The sequence below is a fragment of the Myodes glareolus genome, chromosome 1 (assembly GCF_982192425.1).
Source record: "Myodes glareolus chromosome 1, mMyoGla1.1, whole genome shotgun sequence".
Taxonomy (NCBI): domain Eukaryota; kingdom Metazoa; phylum Chordata; class Mammalia; order Rodentia; family Cricetidae; genus Myodes; species Myodes glareolus.
Window position 1 is genome coordinate 134,859,064 of NC_142026.1, and position 11,431 is coordinate 134,870,494.

The 11,431-nt window shown below is 45.1% G+C and overlaps 1 protein-coding gene across 1 annotated transcript; it reads right to left on the reverse strand.

The window, feature by feature from the left end:
• Positions 1-457: 457 nt before the first annotated feature.
• On the reverse strand, positions 458-10,031 carry Sod2 (superoxide dismutase 2). Its single transcript, XM_087912303.1, has 5 exons — positions 9,879-10,031; positions 9,562-9,764; positions 7,629-7,745; positions 5,313-5,492; positions 458-3,559 (listed from the first exon to the last, which is right to left on the reverse strand). Exons 1-5 carry the CDS (start codon positions 9,899-9,901, stop codon positions 3,414-3,416), a joined length of 669 nt encoding a protein of 222 aa, XP_087768429.1. The 5' UTR covers positions 9,902-10,031; the 3' UTR covers positions 458-3,413.
• Between the last annotated feature and the right edge of the window lie 1,400 nt (positions 10,032-11,431).

Sequence of the window (11,431 nt, forward strand, 5' to 3'; positions counted from 1 at the left end):
GTCTAGGCATTTCACAACCCAATCAAGTGGACACTCCAAATTTACCATTACATTCAATTTACAGATGGTTGGCCTAAAATATACACACCAGGGACTGCGGACAAGCTCTGCTGTGCTAACTGTCCTGTAGAACTAAGCCTTCAACCTGAGGATCTGCCTCACACCTGAGAGACAGAGCCAGCTAAACAACCCCCAGCTGGTTACCCTGAAGAATCTGGTACCAGAAAGTGTAGAGGGATTTAGGAGCAGGATTAACTGTTTTTCCTATACCCCTAATACTGTTCACTCTGCGTTACATAATTAAATGTATTATTAAAGAATTTACACGACTTCTGGGTTTTAAGAATAAAATTTCAACTGCCTGTTATTTATTAATCCTCTTACAGAAAGCAATAGAAATGACAGCATGATGGGATTGCTAACACTCTGACACATACACACCATACAAACCTATTGATAATATTTGACAGCTTTTTATTAATAATCAAAAACACTTTGCATTTACAATAATAGGAAAATAAGTGCTTCTTCCATCAATAATTAAATGGAAACTACCCATGGCCTTACAGGTTTTTCAGCAGGTACCTGATATGATGTCAAAAAGACAGATGTTAGCTCACTGGGATCAGTAGGCTAGCGCTTTGCTGTAATCTGTTTTAAAATTTATCTAACTGTTTTCCTAATAGTTTAACTGAAATTACAACAGGAAAAAAAGCCAGTGTTTATACTCAGTTTTAGATATGACTCACAGCACGAATTAGTCCTATTATATGGCTTCAATACTTTTTTTATAAAGATGCTCAACAGAAATTCAGATCTCACTTTAGACCAAGAACTTCGGATGCAATAAGGCAATTTCTGAACCCCAAGGTTATTTAATGCACAACAGTTCAGGCAGCAGATGCCACCTCAAAGGAATACTTAACTTGGCTTCCTTGCTTCCCTCCAGTGCTAACCGTGCTAATGCCAGTCAAGTCCAGCCATGACCGGAGCACACACCGCTGATCTAGCCGCCACGCACTTTCCCAGACAAACAATATGTATTTCACGTACTTCATTTTGGTTTTTGAGTTTTTTAATTCTTCGAGACAGGGTTTCTCTGTGTATCGCTGGCCATCCATAACTTGCTCTGTAGACCAGGCTGGCCAAACTCAGAGAACCACTTGCCTCTGCCTCCCAAGAGGTATTTCTTTCAGAAGAAATGTCAATTTACTTGTCTCTACTTCTAAAAAGACAGAGCTGAATCATCTAAGCCTCATTTTACACTGGAAGATTTAGGCCTTTAGTTTGTAAATTCTCTTGGTCTCTTATAATCTACACATCGAGGAGAAGACTTTTTAACTTAATGGAAACAGCGTGACTCCTCATTCTCGCCAATGGAAAGTCACAGAAAAATAGAGCCTCATAGAAATTTCAACATTGAATTTTGTTTTTAATCTGAAAGCTTAGCAGGAGTCAAAGTTGTATAAGTCAGTAGTTTCTGTAGATTTGTTAGTTCAAGATCAGCTCTGACCCGACAGACTTGTATTCAAGTCACTGTATCAAAGTTGTACTTTCTTCCCAAAATGTCTGCTTAAGAGTTCACCGCCTCATGAACGAAGGCGAGGTGAACCACGTGACTCTCTTTGCTCAGTCTTGCCACTGTCCCACACGATAGATGCTACTCAGTCTTCTAAGTCCTTCTGTGCACACGCAGAAACATACACAAAGAGCCATCAGGAATGGGTCAGCATTGACATCAAACACCTGACTGGCCTCTACAGCAAATTCTTAAAAAAATTCTATGAATTTAAGTATTTTTTTTAACTTCAGTCTTCAATATTGAAACTGCTAAGTTACTCCATTTTTCTACTTAAGGAAAATATATTTGAGGGGAGAATTTAAAAACTTGGAAAAAACTTAAAAAAAAAAAATCCAGGGGTCAGAGAGATAGCTCAGTGGGTAAGTCCTTATTGCTCTTGTAAAGGATCCTAGTTCAAGTCTTAGCAACCACATCAAGTGACTCAAGGTCACCTGTAACTACTCTGGCTCAAGGGGTCCAACCATCTCTTCTAGACTCCATGGCCACCTGCACTCATGCGAACAGACTTACCCAATCATACATAGCCAAAAACAAAATAAACCTTAGGGGAAAAAACACTCCAAATAGAAGTAAAATCTGCATGCATGGGGCTGTTGACCTCAGTCTTTTTGATAATAAGCAACAATTAAACACTATTCATAAAAGAACTCTAGATGATAGGTCCAACTAATAAAACATTACACAGTCACCAAGATAATTTCGAAGATGGTGAAACAAAATGTGAAAAGAAAATTCACAAAGGGTCCCTGTGTCATCTGCACAGCGCACAACTTCATGTGCAGACGCTGCATGGGAATGCAATCAAACACTGCCACCTTGTCAGGAAAGGTCTTCCCTTTATGAACAACAATATAAAGCCCCTCTGATGGCTATAAATTATTGAAACAACCAACAGAAAAAATGAAAATAAATATCTCTGAAAAACTAATGCTCTCAGGGAGACACCTACTGACCTCACTCAGAAAGGTGCCACCGGGCCCAGGGTATAGTTCTGAGATATACAATTAATGGGACTGAATGGCTTCCCAGAATGCACTGTGGCCTGGTCCCCATGGCTGACATCATCAGGCAGGCCCTAATTTGTCCATCTCGAGCACTTTCATACACCACACAGTTGGTTTTAAAGACAACACTGTCTTTGCATCTCTGCCTGTAGAAAGCCCCAGAGGTACAATCACTTCTCTCATGGTAACAGTTCTCAGTGGGTGATCAAGCTATGGGATCCGACGTTGTTTTCAGTACTGAGGTAGAGCCCAGGGCCCTGCTTGCACAGACAAGTAAGGCTCTACCACTGAACTATATATCCTTAGCCTCAGGTTACAGATTTCAAATGAATAGGAACCTGTGACCTTAAATAAAGATCACTACATGAAATCCTCTAAACAAAGGATTACTTACCAAAATGAGGAATTTTTAATAAGAAAGGGAACTATTCAGTTATCTGTTTTATTAACAATTCAGGGGGAAAAAAAAAACTCAGTATTTTTTTTTCTAAGTACAGTAGAACAGGATTCCAGACTCTCCCACGGGCCCCCAAAACATAGAGAAGGAATATTTCTGATGGTCTTATAATGACAGTTATAGCATCCCAGCAATAAGGCTTTAATGAAAATGTCAATCAAGAGTAACTCACACAGAGTATATACTGCTCTCAAACAGTTGCCTAATAATAAATTTAATTAAAAATAAGAAATTGTCATAACATGTTCATCAAATATGTGGATAGACATCAATAAATGTTACAATAAAGCAGTCATAGTTACTGCAGTATTCTATACTACTACAAAAATAGCCATCGGGGGCCTAACATACTCAGTAAGGTGACAAGGCTTTACTTCTTGCAAGCTGTGTATCTTTCAGCGACATTCTCCCAGTTGATGACATTCCAAATAGCTTTCAGATAATCGGGTCTGACGTTCTTATACTGAAGGTAATAGGCATGCTCCCACACGTCAATCCCCAGCAGTGGAACGAGGCCTATCAAGAAGAGGGGGGAATTTACTCTTTCAGACAGCATCATCCACTTGTTTCTTATGTCACAGAAAATTTGCGTAAGAATAACTATTTCTACAAAAACATTTTAGATTTTTATTTTTGAAGAAAATATAATAATGTGTAAGAGCCCCCCAGAAAGTCAGACCTCCTCTTAAAATAGCAACGGAATCACCTAATGTTGAGCCCCAGCCTTCCTCCCCATGTCAGTCAAGAGACACAGTGAGGTGGGCTGCCTAGGGGAGGCTAAGACCCTAAGCTTCCCTTCCAAGTTCTGAGCACCAGGTGGTTGGAGGGGAGAAGCCTAAGAAGCCTGTTTTACTTTCCAAGGGTAATTTTAGGTTTCTAAATGAGCCACTAAAAGAATAGATTAACGAGAAACTAAACAGGACCAAAGAAAAATGATTGCTACCTTCAGAAGTTAAATGGTATTAATGAAGAACAGATATAAAGGATGTTAAATAAATATATATATTTTAATCCTCGAGCCAGATACGGTGACACAGGTCTGTATCCCCAACACATGGGAGGCTAAGGCAAGGGGGTATCGAGTAGGCCAGCCCAGCTTAAACAGCAAAGCCAGACTCAAGCCTCTCTATGAAAACATCTCAGCCAGTTTTCCAGATCAGTTATGAGGAACACAACTCGCTACTAATAGAGTAGCAATATTTTGATAACTTTTCATTCTAACGCACTTTCTGTGTGCAGAGGACTGCAGGAACCACGACCTCTCTGAGAGCGCCCGAGCAGCAGATGGACTCTGAAGAGCTTACTGTACCGAAGTTTTCCATGTTATGAGATGCTGTGGCATCTTACCTCCCCCAAAGAACCATTCATGTTCCTCAAAAATCTGAGTGTATGTCAGGAAGTGAGTGGCACGGGCAGAGGTGAGAGGAGGAGCAAAGAGCGATCGTTTGACATCACATCAGAGATGGAGCCACAGCCTACACAGCTACACTGCTACATCGTGACTCTCCACTTCTTCGCTCCCCAGTTTACAACGACATCTAGTTCAGTCAGGCCCAGGGAAGAAGGAAGGATTGCTGAGCTGGCATTTTATACCCTGACGCCCTGCAGAAAGGCAGGTGTCGGTCCCGAGTTCCATCCTAGCTTAACCACAACACTCACCAGAAGGGAGCACAAGCTCCCACCAAGGCAGGCTCAGCTTCTACGTCTTTCTTCCTTCCTTCTTATTGCGTATCTAATCTTAGGCTTTTACTGTTGTATATAATATTACAATGAAAACTGACCCTAATTTTCTACAGGATGAAGCAGGACTTACAATTAAAACATTCTTATTAAGGAGCCTGCAAAAACCACATATGCTTATTTTACAAAGTATCAGTTTATTGTGAAGACTGATATAATCTACTAACATTTGCTCAAATTATTACACAGAGTTTAAACTCTGCTAATTTACCTTATTTCTAGGTTAATGTACTCTTAGAAAACCATATCTCCAGGGGCTGGAGAGATGGCTCAGAGATTAAGAGCACTGACTGCTCTTCCAGAGGTCCTGAACTCAATTCCCAGCAACCACATGGTGGCTCACAGCCATCTGTAATGAGATCTGGTGCCCTCTTCTGGCCAGCAAGCTTACAGACAGACAGAACACAGTATACATAATAAAGAAAAGAAAAGAAAGACAGACAGACAGACAGACAGACAGAGAAAGAAAGAAAGAAGAAAAAGAAAACCGTATCTCCGAAACAAAAAGATGAAGAGTTTCAAAGCTTACCTGTGGTTCCCTGCAATGGGTCCTGATTAGAGCAGGCAGCAATCTGTAAGCGACCTTGCTCTTTATTGAAACCAAGCCAGCCCCAGCCTGAACCTTGAACTCCAACAGACACAGCGGTCAGCTTCTCCTTAAACTTCTGGAAAGACCCAAAGTCACGTTTGATAGCCTCCAGCAACTCTCCTGAAGGGGTTAAAAAAAAAAAAAAAAAGGACTTCAAAAACTACAATAAAATGCTATGTTCCTGGATGACATCAGTCGGAAGACACAGACAACCCAGAAAGTCTATGTAACGCCAAGTTCCTGCTCCCGGCGCCAGACACTAAGCTGAGTTTCCATTCGACACATTTTTAATGAAGGTTGATTAATGCAGTTAGGGATTTCTTCAGTCCCTGGGCTGTTTTCACCATGAAACACTCCACTGGCTTCCTTTAGTTTTCCAATTTAATAGTTTTGACTTGGGCGTCCCCACTTAGAGACTGAAAGTTACTGCTGCTATCCAGTGCTCGCCAACATCTCCCCATCTTTACCATACTATGTCTTAGAAGCATTCGTCGCTCTTTCGTCGTTGAGCTAACAGTGCACTTAAGAAGGCTGGAGCACAGCTCAGTGAACAGACCGGACTGGCATTCATGAGGCCCTAGCTTTAACCCAACAAAGTAAGGGAAAGAGAGAAAGAAAGGAGGTGGTGAGGGGGAAAGACATTCTCACTCTCTCTCTTTCTCTCTCTCTCTCTCTCTTTCTCTCTCCATCTCTCTCTGTCTCTCTCTCTCTCTCTCACAGACACACACACACACACACACACACACACACGAAACCTGGCCTCAGATCCTCCTGCTTCCGCTTCACAAATGCTGGGACTGCAGGCATGTAGTACCCCATCCCTAGTTCAATCTTTTATTCTACAACAATACAGAATTAATTCTGCATTAAGTATATCGCTGAATCAAACGGGTCCAACACCTCACCTCTCCTATTCTACTGAACAAAACATAATTATCTTCTACAAACACAGTTAATGCAGCAAGTGGTACAAACTGTGCAACAGAAACAATGGCCCCGCTGACTGACTCCGACACACTTTATATCCTGAAACACCAGCCCCACTGACTGACTCCAACACACTTTATATCCTGGTCACGGCCAAAACCTTACAAGTATCAGTCACAGTCAGAAGTGCTTAGGGGTGTACATGAGCTTATGGGTAAAGGAGTAAGACAGACTACCTTTTTTAGCAATGGTTAAAAAACAACTTTGAACAACAGGGGCCTGGGAATGTACCCCAGTAGCAGGTTGACCTAGCACGTGGAAAATCAGGGTTCAATCCCCAGCACCACCACCCCAGAGATAGGGGTTGGGGAGAACCAACAAAACCAGACACTTAGGGCCTAGGCAAGAGGGAGAAGAAATCAGGGAAGAGCCTCCCTAATAAGACAACTAGAAACACCTGAGCCTCCACACGCCCCAGAGGATGCCAGAAGAGCCATACTGGCCAGGATAAGATGGTGGAATTATCTAACGTCTTACAGAAAATATCTAATGTACGGGGTGACTAAAGAGTAGAGGATTTATTTGTTTAAAGACAAGCAGACTGTGCACGTCCTTTATTGCCCACACGTTTCTTCTTCTTGTTTTCATGGGAAGCTTGTTTTTCTGGGACGAGTGACTTTTCTATCAGGAACGATAAACAAAGGCACTGCTTCAAGCACTTCACACAATTCTGAGAGCAGCCCCGTCATTACCCCTGAACCACACAGTGAAACAAGTACAGTAAAAAAGGTTAGCTGAGAGACAGAGGGAGCACGCACGCGAGCGCGCCTGGCTGACAGAATTCCCTGGACACAATCTTCTACTCCTCCTCCATTTGAAACCTAACTTGTCACACCCTAACTATATAAAAAATACACCAATATGAAACTTAGGGAGAATCTAGATAACAAAAGAATGAACAGTCTCTGGGGGCAAAGGTCAGCAGACACACACTTGGCACACAGAAGATACTGGTTTCAATCCCCATAATAAAAAGACAGGCGGGGTAAGGAGTAGAGAGGCGAAGGGGGGCATGGTGCATTAATGGCCCAGAGAGCAATGGGGGGGGGGGGGGGTGGCGCAGCGCATGCGCACTCGGGAGGCAGAAGCAGGTGGATCTCTGTGAGTTCAAGGCCAGCCTGGCCTACAAGAGCTAGTCCCAGGACAGGTAGGACTACTACACAGAGGAGCTCTGTCTTGGAAAAAAAAAAAATTAAGAAGACAAAACAAAACCAATAATTTGATGTCCTGCTGTACACCAAATATAAAGCTGTAGCAGCATCTACCAACCTTTGGGTTCTCCACCCCCATTGGGGCTCAGGTTTGTCCAGAAGATGCTGTGGTTGATATGGCCCCCACCATTGAACTTGAGTGCAGGCTGAAGAGCAACCTGAGTCGTAACATCTCCTGAAAAACGAAGCACAGACACCTATTAGGAATTCTTCCTCTGCAGGCAGAGCTCTGAATTTGAGGCCAGTCTGGTCCAGAGATCGAGTTCCAGGACAGCTAGGGCTACACAGAGAAACCCTGTCTAGGGGGAAAAAAACAAACTTCCTGCCTAAGCCTGCAATCAAGTATTACAGCAGTGCTCACTAAACAAACAAAGCTCTGGCTACAAGCACAGAAAAAAGGATGAAAACTGCGAAGATTTTACAACACTTGGGAAAGTTTCAGATATCAGATGTCGCCTATGAAGGAAACACTTTCCCAACTGGGATATTCCCGCTTCGCCATGACCTCATCCTTCCCCACCTGCTAGTTCCTAAATCAGAGTCTCTTCCCGTATTCAAGGTTCATGTGACTTACTTGTTGCAAGTAAATCTTCCAGAATGTGGTAATTTTCTTCTCTTGGGTTGGCCATTTCCCGCAAACACAGTCATGCTGAAATACCACACTTCTCCACTAGATGCCCCTAGCCAACCAGCTGTCACTGACACTTGACTCAACCAATTTCCCAGATCTGAGTCAATAAAGTACATTTAAGAAAAAGTAAATTTTACTCTTCGGTTCTTGAAGCAATGCAGCTAATCTAGAGACATGACTACCAATCATTTTGGAAAACTACTAACGGACAAAAGAGACGGCATACTATTTTGAATTAAAACGATATTCCCAGGCATTGTGGGTGGTTCAACAGGTGAAAAACAAACAAACAAAAAGCTTTTGCCAGGAAAACCTGACAACCTGACCTGAGCTGACAGTCTGAGTTCAGTTCTTGGATACCACAGTGGAAGGAGAGAATCAACTCCACTGACCCCTGCCAGCCAGATGTGTCGAGTATACACATGCACAGACAGGTTTTTTCTACCACAGTGTTCCCATATACATCGTGCGAGGTGCAAACACTAAAATTCACACACTATGGCTTAGAAACATAGATAAAAAAACTTAACCATTTTTCCATTTAGTGACAGATACTGTCTACCACAAAATAGACATAGTTTTCTTGTGAACTTTGACCCCAAAGTTAAATCAAGAAAAGAACCATGACTAGTCGGTGCTGGCCTGTGCGTCTGCTAAGTTAAGTGCTAACTCCTGCGTTGTCCTGTCCCACATTTAGTAAAAGGTGTGAAATGGGAATCCGCGGGGGCTTCTCAGGGGTCAGGGAGCCCAAGTCCCAGACTGAACAATCCTACTGTTGTCCAAAACAATGACAATAATCACGACGTGGGCTGCAGACTCCTGATGCCACGCACTTCAGACCCTCTCCCGCACCTGCTGCCAGGCCACCCACGGACCGCTCGCTCCCCGCAAAGCCCCAGCCACTTCTAGCACCAGCCATCCTGCCCCTCAAGGGCACCTGGCTGACCCAGCCTGGGCACTCTCAGCCCTTCTGCAAATGGCTGCCAAGGCTACCTGAAAACAGCAAACTTTCCCAAAGCCACGTTATATAACAACCACCGCAGATTTTAAATATCCACATGCAAAACGAAAATAATAAATATTCATTATGAAAAAAGCAGTGGCGTCCGGGAACAGTCTGTAAACGACTCCCAATTTACCAATGTTAGCCAGCAATACGGGTGACAAATACGGACTCAGAACAGTCAAGTGCAGTAGGTACTTTCGGGAGATGCTGCGTTTTCCGGGATAGTAAAGGATGTTTGTGCAAACCAACGGAGGAACTCTCCTGCATCGAAACCGACCACCGTCTGGGAAAGGGGGAGCCGGTGACAAGCGGTGCCCACCCGGGGCGCCTCTCGTGCAGGGGTCTCGCACCTACCCTTGGCCAGGGCCTCGTGGTACTTCTCCTCGGTGGCATTCAGGTTGTTCACGTAGGTCGCGTGGTGCTTGCTGTGGTGCAGCTGCATGATCTGCGCGTTGATGTGCGGCTCCAGTGCGCCATAGTCGTAAGGCAGGTCGGGGAGGCTGTGCTTGTGCCGGGAGCCCGCGGCACTGGCCGCCGGGGCCAGCCTCCGGCCCGCGCTGAGAGGGACACAGAGGACGCCGCGTCACGCCACCCACACCGCGAACCAGCCACGCTCGCCCCGAAACCCCCACCCCACGGAGGACGCCGCGGTAGCGGGTCCCGCCGCTCACCTGCACACCGCCCGACACAACATACTGAGACGCCCTAGGCCGCGGATCTCCGGAGAACACGGCCGTTCGCTCTCAAGCGCGCGTCCGCTCTGCGGCGTCCGCACCGCGTCCGCAAGGACAGCGCGCCGCGGTGACCCTGCCGGCCGCGCCCATCCGCGAAGGGGAGGACGGCGGCTCGGGAGCCCGCACAGTAACTAAGCGGCGTCCGGAGAAGGCCGCTCCTCCCCCCGCGCTGAGTTGGTAGAGCCCGCGAGTCTGTCAGGGCCCCGCCCACTGTGTGGCCACGCCCCATCCTCAGCCCCGGCCCCGCCCCGTCTCGGTCCGCCCCGCCCAGCCTGGAGTCTGGGCTGTGGCACCTCCCCTCTCCTCTTCCACGGGCGCCCCTTGGAAGTCCCGAGATCGTTCTCCGGGAAGCCACGGCCCTGCTGCTGGTCAGAACCTTGATGTAACTTCGGCCTCTCTGACCCAGTTACTTGTGCCCGGAATGACCTTCCCTGGGGCTTTCTCCAGGCCGGAGTCAGGACCGCAGCCAAGTGTCTCGATCACCCACGGGCTGCCCAGCAGCAGGACTGTTGAACTTAAAATCATGTCGCAGATTTGCATATGTTCATCTTTGTTACCCGTGGGTTTGGTGCTACTGACTCCAGGTGCATCTTGCCGAGCCTCTTAGTTAACGAATAAGCGTCGGGATTAGAACGCGAAGTTCATGTTTCCTAAATCCTGCCTGTACCCTGCACGTTTTGTGTCTTCGGTGACTTCAAAAACCACTGTTTCAAAAACAACAACAACAAAATAAAAACACTGTTTCCCCTTGTGGCCCTATAGTCTAATAAGCTATGAGTATCAAATGTTTTCAGAGCGTTTATGTATAGAATTTAAGACAGTCTTCCTCTGCCACGGATAGGATTTGAGTTTAGGCCTTTATTTGTTAAAGAACATTATCAAAGGAAACAGAAGGCCGGTGGCTACGTAGTTCCCAGTGTTTTCTTCCACTCCCTGTGTACACACACACACACACACACACACACACACACACACACCCAAGGATGGGCTTTGGGGTAAGAGGAATTCGGCAGGATGTTTTTAGGCAGAGAGAAGAGCAGAATGCCTGTGCTCAGGTGTAGACCGGGATGTGTTATGGATACCTTTAAAATTCAAAAAGCCTAGATCAGTATGGTTGAAAACAAGTGAACCATGTTAGCTGAGAAAAAGGAGCCCTGAGGTGTTTAGCGAGGTGGTCTAACGCTATTACCCTGAGGGGCAGGCTAGTCAATTTCACATGCTTGAATTTAAGATCTCTCATGAATAGATCTTAGCTGTGTCCTCTTCTGTTTTGGCTTGTTTTCCCCCCATAATTAATGTTTTAGGTTAGCATACAAAGTAATGGGTTTTATTATGGCATTTCATCTCTATTTCTTTTTCTTTCATGTCAAAAATCTTACCAAGGCAGGAATCTAAGTGAAAATGACTTGTCCCTGGCATTGTTCATAATCTCCAGAGACACAGACCCTCATGCCATCATCCCAAATGTTGAAGTCCCAAAAGAGCCAAAT